Source organism: Callospermophilus lateralis, chromosome 6 (genome assembly GCF_048772815.1).
Source record: "Callospermophilus lateralis isolate mCalLat2 chromosome 6, mCalLat2.hap1, whole genome shotgun sequence".
Classification (NCBI taxonomy): domain Eukaryota; kingdom Metazoa; phylum Chordata; class Mammalia; order Rodentia; family Sciuridae; genus Callospermophilus; species Callospermophilus lateralis.
The window spans coordinates 65,317,813-65,333,801 of NC_135310.1; the positions used below are offsets into that span (position 1 = coordinate 65,317,813).

The following is a 15,989-nucleotide window of genomic DNA, read 5'->3' on the forward strand; positions in this document are numbered from 1 at the left end:
TGTAGCAGTCTAGCATATCTTTGGGTTTCTTTAGTGGTGAGACCGTTTACATTGGACAGGATAAATTGGCTTAAATGGCAAGAACATGACTAGAAAGTGCATGTTAGGTACATTTCAGTCAGCATGTTGCTACTGACAGGTGCTCAATGGTTGTTGGTATCCTTGTCAGCAAATAGAATCCTTTGACATTAAAGTCACCAGCTTAGTCCTGATTTGGGGTGACTCTATTGGCAGTTCCATCAGACTGCAACTGATCAGTGAATGTCAGAGCTGCTGCTGTTTTTCAGGAGTGTCACTAGGCCCCTGTGGTGCATGCATGTGTGCACTCACTCTCTCTCTCTCTGCATGCTCGCTTGCTCTCTCTCATTCTGTCTTTGGAGGGAGGGATGGTTTAATTTGTCTTATAACCAGGCTTTCAAATTGCTTTCCTCTGGGAAATAAACTGAGAGGTTACAGGGAATACAGTATCTTTGGAGCATGCCAAACCATATACAACGTGATGACTTACATGGAGACTAGTAATGATTACCTTGACTCCAAGCCAATCAATGGTGGGCGCACCTGGGGACTCATTAAATGGCATTTGTGGAATCTGTAACTTAGGTTTTGAGCTGTATTTCAGGAAAAGCAGTGACAGCTTTTAATGTCTAATTGACCTCTTCTCTTTGTTTCACTTTCATTCACTTTCCATATTTGCCTCTGATGTGGTCCCCGATGGCAGCAAACAGCACTGCTCAGCATTTTGAACTTCTGTTCAGAGCTTCAGCACCTCAGTTTGGGCAGTTGTGTAATGGCAAGTATTTGAAAATTCTTTATACTCAATTGCTTTTTCTTTTTCTTCCCATGAGTGAATTTCCTGGTCCACTGCACCCAACACTTATCCACAGTTTCTGACTTATGGTTAACTGTTTTGTACCCCACTTTCAAACATTTTTCTTGGCGAGGATGTCTTTGAAACACTAACATTTATCAACAAGAGACATTTATCAACAAGAGTAAGAAAAGTACAGAGGGTGGAAAAAGTTCAGTTCTGCCCAAGCTAGCTGTTATCGCAAACAAACTATTTACCTCTCTGGGTTTCTTTACAAAATAAGATATCAGTCATATCCATGTGTTAATAGTTTAATAATTTTTTACAAAGTTAATTTTAGTTTTTGTAAATTCTTGGAATATTTCCAAGGAATATTGATGATAATAGACTTTTTTGTTTCTATAGAGTTTTTTATTTATTTTAACTGTCCTACTTGGCAAAATAAAAAGACCAACACCTTATATTAGAACTTAGTTGTTTTTGAAATTTTACTCTGTGAAATCCAGAGTCCTAGGAACTCTTAGACTAGATAGATAATTTCTAAAATCCTTCAAGATTCAAAATTGTGATTTCACATACCCCCAAAAGAAGTTGTGAGAAAATTAAATTTTTTTCATCTAAACTACTTAATTATGTGGCTTACAAATAACACTGAGACTTACAAGATAATTGATTCTTGGGGTATGTGTATGTGCATGTAAATACTCACCAGAAATGAATCTTCCCGTGGAGTAGTTCATTTCTCTTCACTTTTTTCAATACCTCTATCCAGAGCAGATTTAGGAGATCCCCAGACCAGTCCAGTTTTGTATCCACTCAACAGAAAGACATGAATAAACAGTTCGGTTGCAATGTTCCAGAGAAATTCTAGTACCCTAGACTTGGAATCAACAGGCAGCATCTCTGACCTAAAAGACATTTCATTTGAGCATCTTTTAGAGCTTAGCAATGGCTTCAGAGATCTCCCAGGATTTGGCAATGTAGGCTAGACAGATGTCTCTTATAGTAACATATTTACCTCCATTGGTCTTTATCCCAATGGTCTTTAATCCTGGCAGTTTGCTCTTATTAAACTACAAGCATTGTCTCAGTCTGTCCTAGTCTTTTGAAATAATTTGACTTGCAGTAAGGAGAAACCACAAGTTTCTCCTTACTGCAAGTCAAATTCTTACCTTTGTAAGCCATTTCATAGCTTTCTTTGGATCCCTGTAGTGGGTTTCTAGATGAGCCCATTGATAGTTGGTGGCAGTTTCTGTGACAACAAACCAGCCACTTGGATTTTTTAATATTACTAGCCTTCTCTTGTTATATTGGTTACAAACAAACAAAAAACCCTGTTTAACTAGATGTTGCTTATTCTGCTTCTTATTTACCTTCTCTTAAACTGGAGCAATATTCCTTAGAAAAGCAAGCCTCTAGCCATAGACACTTTTAGAGTTGGAATTATATAGATAGTTAGAATCACATGTATTTCAAATTAGCATTTTTCTAAATTGGTCTATGAAAAATTGGTCCTGAAGGATATTCAGTTATAAAAAGGTAGGTATATAAGGGTACAGTGGAGATTTAAAGTCAAAATTAGGAAGTGATATTACTGAGTCCTCCTCTTAAGAGTTTTAACTTGCAACAAAGAAACTCTTGCCATCACTAAACCCAGTGTTTTCTAACCTTATTTGACTATTGAACCTGTTTTCCTATGTTACATATATTAATATATACTATACTTTAGATAAATAGGCTATTTTTTAAATTGAAGTATATAGTTACCAGTAAGATTTTTACCATTGTTATCTGTTTGTTAACTATCAGGTACTTGACAGAGGAATTCAGAAATAATGCTAATATTGCTGTTAACATCATGATTAGTGCTTCAATAAGTGTCACAGAAATACTGTTTTTATTTCACAGTAGGGCCAGGGTTCACCAGGACAGTGACATGCATAGCCCTTGGTTGATAGTTTAATACCATGCTTATCTCAGTTTCTTTCCTATCAAGTTGATCAAAAGTCAGGATGTTTTACTGGATGTTTTATTTTGACTATCCAAATGGTAGCAATTTACAGATTTGTGTTATTTATGAACCTGTTATCCTTACAGATAGAGCACTGTATTGACTTTGCACAATGCTTATGATTTATTATTTATCTTCCCTGATCATTTTCCTAATAACATACTTTTTCTGTATTGAATATAGTGTAGATACAAATTAATTGTACCACTTTTTTTTTCTGAAACTAATCTTTGTGCTACAAGTGCCAGCCTGACAGATTTGCAGTGATCAGAACTTCTGAAGAATAATATCTCACCAGTAACAAATCTAGATATTTTAGTCACTGCCATAAACATTTTTGGTAGGATTCTGAAATTTTAAATTTTTTCTGTCATTTGGAAAGAGAATTTTTTAAAATTTGTATTGGAATAACTGATTATCTCTTCAGTTTAAAGTTGTATTATCCATGGTAGTGGAAAACGATGAACAAATAGATAACAAAGCCCTTGAAAAGTATTCAGAAGTTTGCTTTAACCATTAGTTCCAGCTCGCACGCTCTCTCTCCCTCTCTCTCCCTCTCTCTCTCTCTCTCTCTCTCTCTCTCTCTCTCTACCAAATCTTTTAGCCAAGTTTGTAAGCAAATGTATTGGTTACAATTAGGTTTAAGTGCCAATGATAGAAAAACTCCAAATGACTATGTTTAAACAAGAGAGTTATTTCTCTTTCATATAATGAAGTGCTGGAAGTGAGCAACCCATGCTCTACTCCTTAGGCTCCCAAAAGGTCCTGACCTCTAGATCACTGCTCTGCAGTCTCTTTATGTCATACATTTGATCTCCTGGTTTAAGGTGAAACTTCAGCCATCACATCTCCAGGTCAAGCAGCAGGAATGGAAAAAGACATAATACCTTCCTTTATGGACCCTTTCCAGAAATTGCATGCCTTTTGAGGACTCTTTCCTATTATCCAGAACTTAATACTTGTAGTTTGAAAGTCTGGGAAATATAGTTTTTATTCTGGACAGCCTGAATTGATTTTGCCCATTTATTTGTCTCTGTTTTTCCAAAAAAATGTGAACCAAAAAATGTTTTTTGTTTACTTTTGTTCCTGGTTTCTAGAGTGGTGCTAGTACATATAGTAGCACAAATATTTATTGAAAATCGAATAAACCAGCGAACATAAGGAAGTAATCATTATAAATCTTCACTATTTTGTTTTCTTTTTGTCTTCTCGTAATAACTTTGATACCTGATCATAACAAAATCAAATGAATCTCCTAAAAAGAATATACTTAAAGAAACATTATTAAAGTATATAAAGCCCAAGAACTGAAATGTTAAATCCGTAATTAATAGCTGCTTATCCTATAATGATGACATAAGTATTGGATACCTTCAGTAACTGACAATGATTAATGTTATCATTATTTTTGTGTTGTATTTTTAGTCTGTAAAAGCCTCACTTAATCCAGAGCTGCTATCCTAATGAGTACTATTAGAATTTCCACACAGTTTTAGAACCTGCCAAGGTGCCACCTTCATTAAAGAGATATTATATACCTACCTAACTATATTAATATATATAAAATAAAAGATACTAGGCCTAGTGACCAGCAACAAGGTCAAAATGGTAGGCATAAAAGAATAACACATAATCCTCCAATTCTCAATGAGAGATTGAAGACTTGAGATTGCTTTGAGATTTAATTCATAAATGTCCTCTGTCAATTCTGTTAAATGGAGTTTTAAGTAAGTGATTACTCTTGCTGTTTTGTTAAATCATGTCAGATCTGTAAGATGAATGGGTAAATCTATATTAACAAGGATGTGGGTATATTTACATGGAAGCAAACAATAAGAGATGATTAACAATATTCTAACAAGCTCTAAACAGTTTGCATTTCTGAGCACAACATATAAAAGCTTGGAATTGTTTGATTTCCAGATTGAAGACTATGATGTGATAGCTAGCATGATAGGAGCCAAGTGTAAAAAGCTCCGCACCCTGGATCTATGGAGATGTAAGAATATTACTGAGAATGGAATAGCGGAACTGGCTTCTGGATGTCCACTTCTGGAGGAACTTGACCTTGGCTGGTGTCCTACTCTGCAGAGCAGTACTGGGTGCTTCGCCAGATTGGCACGCCAGCTCCCAAACTTGCAAAAACTATTTCTTACAGCTAATAGATCTGTGTGTGACACAGATATAGAAGAACTTGCATGTAATTGTATCAGATTACGGCAACTGGACATATTAGGTAAGGATGCAATATATAAATTTTTTTGAAAGCCTGTTTCCTTGACATAAAACCTAATATCAGATTTTTTTCAAGGAAACCACAAAGAAACGTAACAAAATTTTTCCCAAGAAGACTGCTTGGTTTGATAGAAAATATAAGAAATAAGGAATAATTATATATATATATATATATATATATATATATATATATATATATATGTATGTGTGTGTGTGTGTGTGTGTGTGTGTGTGTGTGTGTGTGTGTACACACACACTTAAGTAAGTTACAACTATATTGTTGAACATCTCACAAGTTCTAAATAACTATTAATTCTTGGTCTAATTAGAAGAGAGAATTTAGGTGAACTGTGTTCTCCATTTTTCTTGAGGAGAAATGAAGAAATGAATCCATTTTAAAATGAATTCAAGTTAGATTTTCTTTTAAAGTTTCTTAATGTTGAACTGTTAATAAAGGAATGTTGTGATGTCTCCATCCTTGCTAATTTCAGTTTTTAGAAATAGTTCTACCCTGAGGCAGATCTCTTGAAAATTCTTTCCAGTTCTGGGATTCCTTGTGTCCTTATTGCATTCATCAGCAAGGAGCCCTTTGAGATGTCATTACTTACTTCTGATCTTATTCAAAGGTGCTAGTGGTGCCTCTGTACTTGTCATTGCCCACACAACTGGTAATTTGTGATCTCACATAGCACTTGAACTGTTTTCTGGCAGTCTGTTACTACTAATTTACAATTGATTAGTCCATAAAGTACATGTGTATCCCTTCCTCTTTTATTAAACATTCAACAAAAGGAAAACCTGAAGATTCTCAGTTAAAATCTCTCCACATTCAGGTTTATGATACATTTGTAGATGCTGCTTATGTTGTTGCACATTACTTATTCAAACTACTTTTAGACCTCTCATGTGCACACTTTGGATTAAATACTTCATCTGTGTGATATTTTATTTGATCTTCACAGCTCGGGAAGTTTTATATCATTGTGTTTTCATAGGTGAGGGTACTGGCACCCAGTGGTTAATAAATGGCAGAGAAAAGGTTCAAATCTAATGTCTTTGGTTCCATAGTCAGTACCTTTTTTTTTTCTTCTTTTTTTTGGTCACACCATACCTACTCTATGGTTATTTCTTTTCCATCCTACCTATCTTTCCTATTGAATTGTCCTAAGCCTTTTGTAAGATAAATATTTCAAAAAGTTCAAGAAAAAGCTGTGAATTCATAAGAACATGAGTTTCACTTCAGAAGATAGTGCTGTTGCTGGTTAAAATCTATTTTTTATAAATCCTTCCTCAAAAACAAACAAACAAACAAACAAGCAAAAAACCATCATATACTGACTTGCGCAATAGCCAATGTCTGGAGTAGATACTACAGAACTATGAAAGTGTCAGGAACACTGATTCTAAGCAATGCTCAATTGTGATGAGCAGTGGGGTTGGTTGTCAGGTGATCTAAATTTGGCCTGTTAATTGTGTGGATGAGGGAGTATAACTCAGTGGTAGAACATTTGACTGCAAATGTATGAATAGTTTTACAGAGATGTAAAAGAAAAATAAGTATAATGACTCTCTTTGGGAGAGTCTGTTCTAACCACTGTGCTGCATTTTCTTTACTTTTGTTGTTGTTTGATTTTCTTTCATTTTTAAGTGTTATAAGGCTTTTTTGAAAATAAGGATTCTCAGTTCAATCAAGGCAATAGTCATTATTTTGTCATTGCTCAATAGAAGTGTTAAGTGGCATACCTGCTTCACAGTGAAAATGCTGTTCATCAGTACAAAGCTGAGTGAGTAGTATATTCCTTCCTTTAAAGAGATCATAACTAGGGGCTGTGGCTGTGGCTCAACAGTAGAGTGCTTGCCTCACACATGTGAGGCACTGGGTTCAATCCTCAGCGCCACATAAAAATAAATAAATAAAGTAAAAAGTTATTGTGTCCATCTTTAAAAAATGAGATTATAGCTAGTAAGAAGGAGAAAAACAATCATAATACAAGCCAGAGGCAAGTCCATTTTAATGGGGCTCAGAAAAAGATAGCATATATGATTACAGAATAAAGGAAGTTTATTATTATATTATAATTAACCTTTATTTAAAAGGTTAGTAGATATTTTAAAGACATCCTTAAAAAGTGATGAGGAAATGGGAAGGGATGACATCATTATAAGCACGAAGAACAGCATGAAGCAAAAATATAGCAGTTGATTTTCAGACTACCTTTAGAGAACAAATCATCGAATTTAATTGTATATATCTATTTTGTTAGTACAATGAAAGCTTTAATGGAGAATTTTGAACACTGGGATGAAAAATCTGCACAAAATTAAGTGAGGAATAGCTATTATGGGATTTTTTAGTTAGGAGAATGAATGACATATTCATGGCCACATTTTACCTGGGAATGCATAGCAAGTTGATTGGAAAAGGAAGAGATTAAAATCAGAGAAATTTGTTGCAGTAATCCATGTAATGAGGGTCCAAACCAAAGTGATGGTATTGGGAATTAACCAACAAAAACAAAAATATAAGCTACTTCAGAAGCATATTTAAAATTTAAATTTTAAAGTTGAGTTCCTTCACAGAATTCTTTAAGGCTTTACAGAACTCGTTCATCAGGAAACTCAGGTTCTATTGGCAAGACAAGCAAATAACAATCACAATCCTGAGTTTAAGAAAACGAACAACTAAGTGTCTAGGGTTGAGGTTGTCACAAAACAGAAAACCAGAAGCCCACTTAGAATAACTTAAGCATAAAGAAAATAAAATTATTATAAAGATACAGTTTTATCGCTTAGATCCCATGAGATCTCTCTTCTTCATTCATTCCTCCTCCCCCTCCCTTCCTTCCTCCCTTCTTACTTTTCCTGTCCTGTATGCTTTAGTTCTGTCTCCTACCCCACCCTCTGCAACTTTGTATTCACAGACTTTTATGTGTGCTTTTCCCTTGACTTTCCTTGTTTTTTCTGATCCTCATAGTCACCTATGCTTCTCTGGGTGTACATGGCCAAATATAACAGGTGCAGCCCACTGTTACCTGTCTATAGAAATAGTAATCTGTGGACATTGAAGGCTTTGCCTAATCCCAATTCTAAATTCCCAGGGGAATCTGGATTGATTTACCTTGGTACCAGTCACAGATGGTGACAATAGAATTTAGCTCTGGAGCCCACAACAGGGAGGGGAATAGAAAAGAGTTATCAGAGAACTAGGCTTAAGTTAACATTTCAGAAATCCTAATGCCCTTCCTACTAGATGTATATATATGATGATTGTGATTGTTTCTCCCCAGAAAATGGAGAGTTAAAGCAAGGTATGTTTTACAACAGATCATCTCTTAGAATCAAGTGATATTTGGTATTTATTAAGTACCTACCATGTATCAGATGCTTTACATAATTAATTTAGCATCTAACTAAATATTCCATGATTGCTTCAGTTTTTACATGGACTAAAATAACTCATCACCCATCACCTACCATTCACTGTAAAACTTATCAAATTTTGTTATATGTATTTGTTTTCAATGCTGGTCGGTGAGTTCCTGAGGCAGACATGAGTCTTAATCATCTTTGCATTTCCAGTGCCTAAAACTGATACTCAATACTTAACAGAGTAGTTGCTCAGTAATTACATTGCATGGAATTAGAGGTTGAATTATTGTAGACATTGCTGCCTAATTTGACCTGTGGGTTAAGGAAAATGAGATGTGAAAAACATTTTACACTAGAGTGATAGAAGTAGGAAAGTCTAGATTAACTGATTAGAAGGGGTCAGAAGTAGAAATATAAATGGCAGGTAGATGACTGACAATATTCAGATACTGGATGCCACATTGCCTGGGAACACTCAATGATTTTTTGTTGTTGTTGTTGTTGTTTTTAGTACAACTATTTCAATATGAAGACTTTTATTTAAAAAATGCTTTTAATTTTTAAAAGGACATTTATTTTAAGTATATTTTAAATAAAAAGGGACTCAAAATAGGACATTTATAATATTATATTTAAGTTATTTTGTTTGATTTTGTTTTTTCAAACAGGAACAAGAATGGTAAGTCCTGCATCCTTAAGAAAACTCCTGGAATCTTGTAAAGATCTTTCCTTACTTGATGTATCCTTCTGTTCACAGATTGATAACAGAGCTGTATTAGAACTGAATGCAACCTTTCCAAAAGTGTTCATAAAAAAGAGCTTTACTCAGTGACTTAATATATATTATGTCACTAAAAGTTGATATGCTTTGTAAGGATTTTATTTGGGGGTGGTTTTGTTGTATCTTTTGTTTTTATAATGGTGAGAATTAAGACATTTGTGGATTTTAAAGAAAAATATGAAATTTCCCATTGAATCAAGTAAAAAATGTGAAGAAATGTTCTCACAAAATACTGTAAGTCATTTTCATCAAGAATATGTTAGTCACTGATATTATTTTTACTTTGTGTTAAAGTGGAATTATGTTTTAATCAATAATTGTGTTAATAAAAGAATAATATGAAAACATTTTAACTTATTTTTAAAGGGACGCTTTTAGCATTAAAGTATCATGATATTTATGCAAAAATAAAGTTTTTTTCACACTTCATGTAAGAATGCCTCATTAAAGCTTTATGACTCAGCATATATTTTGTCTGGTATATTCAAAATTGTCAGAGCTAGTTGGGGAAAGAGACATGTTTTTCCATCTAAGTTTTTTTTAAACTGTTCAACAGGAAAATAAGGTTTTTTTCACTTCTGATATTTATCTGTTTCATTACTAGATGTTGCCAATATAAAAATCTAGGCATTGGGGCTGGAGTTGTGGCTCAGCAGTAGAGTGCTCGCCTCACATGTGCAACACCCTGGGTTCGATCCTCAGCACCACATGTAAATAAATAAAGGTATTATGTCATCTACAACTAAAAAAAAAAAATCTAGGCATAAGCAAGACTAAGAGGTAAACTACTAATTGAAATAACTTTCCAACTGTTAAACAGATGCCATGAAAATTTGCCAGAGAAAAAGGTTTAAGGCTTTTGAATTACATGTAGATTTTAATTACATTTAAAAATCATATATGTGGGTTTTAAATTTTTTTCCTGTGCAATAATAACTTTAATGATTAGAATTCAGCTACAGTTAAGGGGTGGCAAGAGAGAAAGGTCAAAACAACAAAAAAAGCAAATATTATTTGTTAAATAGTGAATTGATTTAATTTTATTATTAAGAAAGTAGACAGAAAATATTTTGTGGCATGGAAAGGTAAGGCTGTTTTCAATAACAAACTAAAACTGTGTAGTGTAACAAACATTATTTGCCACTAAAGGCAAAAATGTTCTACAGTGATCCTATAGAATATGCTGTCCAATTTTTAACTTTAGTTAAATCTAAAATACATTTTCTCATTTGCACGTGTTTACTAGTCACGTAAGGCTACCTACTAGTTATTATGTTGGACACACAGATATAGAACATTTTTATCATTGCAGAAACTTGGGGGGGGCGGGGACAGGAGTACTCTTAAGTTTCTTGTTGTAAGAACTATTCATTTAAGAAAAAAGCACATTAGCTCTTAATATATATCTTTAAGCAAATTTTGAGGGTTCTGTCAATAGTACATATACTGAAACACTTTTTCCCTCAAAGTTCTTAAGCTAGTAAATTTGGCAAATAGTAGATATTCAGTATATATTTACTGAATGTAAGTAAATAAATAAGAATATGTTATTTGTATATGCTATTGACTTCTAAAATATCAGTTTTAAACTGTAAATTTTAAAATTTAATGGTACTATTTAATCTTTTGTAAACTATAAAGAGTATAATATGAAATTTAAAATATTAAAACATTAATACAAGCTGGGCATGGTGCCCTATGCCTGTAATCTCAGCGACTTGGGAGGCTAAGGCAGGAGGATAGCAAGTTCAAACCCAGCCTCAGTAATTTAGTGATGTCCTAAGCAACGTGGTGAGACTCTGTCTCTAATAAAATGTTTTTTAAAAGGGCTGAGGATGTGTCTTGATGATTAAGTGCTCCTGGGTTCAATCCCTGGTACCCCCCCAAAATTATACAATCTCTTCTATATTAAAAAAAGTATATATATGTATATATATATATATATGAGAATTGCCATCCTGATCATACCAATAGTATGCCCACTCAGACTTCTGTTTGAGGGAAGAGGTTGGGAGCAGTTGGGAAAAGGGCTTGGTTATCCTTTATCTTTGTACACTACAATTTTCTTTTCAGTCTTTAATGTATGTAAACATTTCAAATGTCTTATTCAAAAAGGTGAGGAGATGTATAATTTGATTATCAACTGATTGAAGTCTACCATTATCTTAAGTTGGAAGCTCATAGTAGTTAAATTCTTTGTACCAGGTACTGATTCCAGTGCTGTGCATTTACTAATTCACTTAATCCTCACAGCAACTTTAAAAAATAGATTCCATTACTTAGTCCTATTTACAGATGGGGAAATTGAAGCAAAGGACTTTCCTAATGATCATATAGCTGTGGGTGACAGAGCCAGTATGCAAAACCAGGTCATTTGGATTTAGAGGCATTGCATTTAACCTATACTTTTAAGCATCTAGGGTGGCATCTGGTTCTAGAATAAAGGTTGACAATCCTTTTTCTGTAAAGGACCAGATAGTAAATATGGGACTGTGGCCAAGAGGAAAAATTGAGATTATTGTGGAAAGTAAGTAAATGGAGAGAAAACAGATTTCTACAAAATTTTTGATGAAATTCAAGACATAATAATTGAGAATTTTTTTTCTGTTTTTAAAATATGACTCTACCAATGAGAAGAATTAAATGACTTTGGGAGTATCCTTTCACTTAACTGTAGTTCAAAGTTAGTATGTTCTATCATCAAAATGATAGGGACTGGCAAGCTGGGGTTGTGGTTCAGTGGTAGAATGTTTTTCTCCCATGCGTGAGGTACTAGGTTCGATCCTGAGAACCACATAAATAAAATAAAGGTATTGTGCCCATCTACAACTAAAAAAAAAAAAAAAAAAAAAATCTTTATTAAAAAAAAATGATAGGGACTGTGATGTAGATCAGTGGTGTATGTATGAAGCTGTAGGTTCAGTCCTAACAGTGAAAAAAATTTTTTATCATAGGTATTCATCTGCTAATGCTAATTTGAAAGATTTTACATATTTCATCTTTTCTTAAAAGTAGGTATTATCAAATACTTAAATTAATCCATGAGAATATTATTTTTGTTGGGCATATCTATCACTTGGAAGGAAGGCATTGATAGAATTAGGTTATTTTATTTCTCTTGATATTTTTCTTTTAGCATGTTATTACATTGTAGATTAATCACTTCCAATTGAAGATTAAGTGGAAACTCCTCTTTGGCACAGTTAAATAGATTTTGGGAAATGGAGGTTTCATTTTCATGGCTTGCATCAAGGCCCCCAAAACACTCCTAGACTGAATTACAAATTTGTGTAGTGGAGATCTTGCTTCTTGTTTGCCTTTTGATAGTACAGGAAGTATATAAAGCAGCTGGATCTTACTTGTGATTAAAATGTTAATTGTCATCAAAATAATGTAAGGGTATTTCACATTTAAACACTGGTTTTTGACACAGTGTCATGCCTGTAATCCCAGTGGCTCAGGAGGCTGAGACAAGAGGATCTCGAGTTCAAAGTCAGCACCAGCAAAAGCAAGGCACTAAGCAACTCAGTGAGACCCTGTCTCTAAATAAAACACAAAATAGGACTGGGAATGTGGCTCAGTTGTTGAGTGCCCCTGAGTTCAATCCCCAGTACCAAATAAATAAATAACTAAACAAACATAAACAAACAAATAAAATAAACACTGGTTTGCTTTGTAATATTTGGTTGAATTCATTACAAAACATCATCAAATCAGCAGCAAAATCCAAATTCCAAAACAATTCACTGTGAGATTTAATCCTACAATCATGATTGAGGGCATTTCTTCTTGTAAAGAAAATTTTTTTAATATCAGCCCTAAGCTCAGAAACTCATCATAAATCTCATATGACCACTAAGCCATAAACTACTATGTGGGAAAGCAAAGCAAGGATATTCTGTTTCTATATCTGATGAAAGATAAAAGAACTGTTGATGTATAAGTCTGTGAGAGTAAATGATGTTCTCTGTTAACACTATTAGTTCAGTAATACAAGATAGAATACAATATATTTCACAAAATAACCTATTAGTGAATAATATAGTAAGTAACCACAGGTTTTAAACACCTTACATTTTTAAAGGTTTTGCTTTGTAAGTTTAACCCACTAAATCTTGTTTTGGACCACACATATTTTTACTGCTACCAGTTGTGACATATCTTAGCAGATTCTACATCAGGTTGTATGTAGTTTATGTTTTCTTCTTAGAAAATATTCTTGTCTGTAATTGTTTTACACAGACAATTCATAGGGACCAACTCTTCACTCCCTTTATCCTTGTCATTGATTCATCAAATAAACAATAACTAGGCAGTATCAGTCACATGTGTTGACTCATCAGTAGCCAAGGAAGACCCCTCGTGGTCATTTGTTTTATTATTTTTTCTTCTGTTGACTGTTGATGTGGTTCCCAGAGTTCTCAGTTCTTCAGCTGTTCTTGCCAAAAGTCTAATAGTCATGAGCATGTTACTTTTCTTCAGCTGATGCAATAAAAAGATTGAAATCAGTAAAAGACTTTCCTTTCTTTATACCAATTCAGTCCTTTACTTTGGCAGCTTGATTTTCATAAATTAATTCTGCTGTGGTGAGTTATCTTGTTTTAAATTTTCTAATTTTTCTGACCACTACATTCCTATAAATTAAGGATTTTGTAATGAGTGTTTAGCTTGGTATTTCATCATTGCATGTTAAATACCATGCATTGCCATCAAATTTTATAACAAAATAATCTTCGTTCTATTATGCCTTAAATATATTATCACTTGAAGTTTACTTTTCTTTTGTTTTGACATTATAGGTAGACATTGTTAATAAAGGATGTGTGTGTGTGTGTGTGTGTGTGTGTGTGTGTAAACAAATTTCAGCATCTCATTACCTTACTTTCAAAACTAATTTGTTTCAGGATACTGCTTTAATATAATGGAAGGTTTGTGTGTGTGTGTGTGTGTGTACACAATTTGTGTGGTATTCAATATACTGGTAGTATAATTTTTAGTGTACCAAGCAGCAGTGCAGAATGCTGAGAGTATCACATGAGTCTCAACTCTACCTCTGTGGTGTGAAAACAATCATAGATAATACATAAATCAATGAATGTGTCCAAATTCCAATAAAAATTTGTGGACAATGAAAGTCAAACTCTACATAGTTTTAATGTGTTACAAAATATTTTTTTCTAGCCATTGAAGAACAGTTTTGAAGGGCAGGCTGGATTTGGTTTGTGAACCTAATTTCTAGCCCCTGTGCTAGAGTATTATCAAATCAGTTAGTAGATTCAGGTTTGTCCATTTCTAATTTTATAAGCCATATTCAAACATATTCTCAATTATATTTCTCATTTTACTATTTAGGTTTTAAAATAGAATATTTTGTTTACCATAACAAGAATTTATGTAGACTCTATACATTAAAATCTGAAGCCAAATGACTCATTGTTAGCTTTTACAACTGTCTTAAATTTTTGCATAATTATTAGTGTTTTGCTAAGGTAAATTATTTTCTAAGTGGCTACTAACAGAAAAAATATGTCCCTGATATGTTTGAGAGCATAATATAATGATACTCTTATGTAAATTTCTCTGCAATAAGATCTTAAAAATATCTAATATAGACAATTAATATCCTTAGTTTCCTGTTGAGTGTTTAGTTTTGAGCCAAATTATAGAAAAGAAAAATTTATTGCAAAAGCATTTTGGTGTGTGGAGGTTCCTTCAAATTAGCTAAAACAAAAGCTCACTATTGCAAGTGTAATAATACTAAGCAAGAATAGTAAATTAAAATTATATTTGGATACCAGGTATATTAATTTTGAATGTTTGCTTTTAATTTTTTACTTGAAGTTATTAAAGGATTCCTAATACTAACAGACTAATTTTTATTTTCAAAGCCATTTATCATATATTTATCAGTGTCACATTAGTTTTCTTCTCATTTTAGCCCATTTGATATTGGTATGTCTGAAGAACTTTTCTTTTTTATCACCTGAAAATCTTGTCAATGACTCTTACTAATAATCATCTCTATTTTCATATTGACAATATACTGTTAGTATACTAAGCTATAAGATTAACCATAGCTATTAGAATAGGGGTTTTTGGCATGAGCTAACATTCTGTTGAATCTTTTTATTTTAACCATAGATTATGATTTATTGTGTATTTTTATAAGTATTGATAAAGACTTTAAGATTTTTACTTTGGCACAGCAAGAAGTATACTTAAGATATTTGTAAGTGAATTTGTGGTTTAAATTTTTGAACATATAGATACTATTAGTTTATTTGCATTTTTAAAGGGAAGAATAGTTCTGTCAAAATTGCTATTTTCAGGGGGAAATTTTAATTTATGAATTTACAATGAGTAAAGAAAACTGGAAAATTTTTAAGGAAAAATATAAAATTAACACAGTCATATGATCTCATAGATTGCCTAGAATACACCAAAGATCCCATCTTTGTTTTGTAACAAATACCTGTACAGACAAGTGATTAAGATGTTTAGATTTTGTTTGCATAAAAAGTTGAATGTCTGTTATTATTATTTTTCTATATTTTAAAATAATAAATTTAAGTAGCTCACTAGCTCACTTTCAGAACTGATCATTTCAGGACACTGTCTTTAGTATAATGGAAAGTTTAGGTCCATAAGTTTGTAACACAGCTCCTATAAGTTAAATAGGATAAGCCTAGAAGATAAGATATCATGTATGTACAGAACACTAACAGTCCATACATATGCTATGAAATGACATCAGAGATGTTATTGTATGCATTTTTAAAACT

General features: G+C 33.0%; 1 protein-coding gene across 3 annotated transcripts in view; it reads left to right on the plus strand.

Annotated features, from left to right (window-relative positions):
* The window catches only part of Fbxl4 (F-box and leucine rich repeat protein 4), a 91,164-nt gene extending 81,591 nt beyond the window's left edge, over positions 1 to 9,573 (plus strand). For all 3 annotated transcript variants that reach the window (XM_076859902.2, XM_076859901.2, XM_076859903.2), the window contains exons 7-9: positions 722 to 793; positions 4,746 to 5,058; positions 9,095 to 9,573. In XM_076859902.2, the coding sequence (XP_076716017.2) occupies positions 722 to 793; positions 4,746 to 5,058; positions 9,095 to 9,258 (549 nt within the window). In that variant the 3' untranslated portion in view covers positions 9,259 to 9,573. The remainder of the gene's footprint in view (positions 1 to 721; positions 794 to 4,745; positions 5,059 to 9,094) is intronic.
* Positions 9,574 to 15,989: the final 6,416 nt, after the last annotated feature.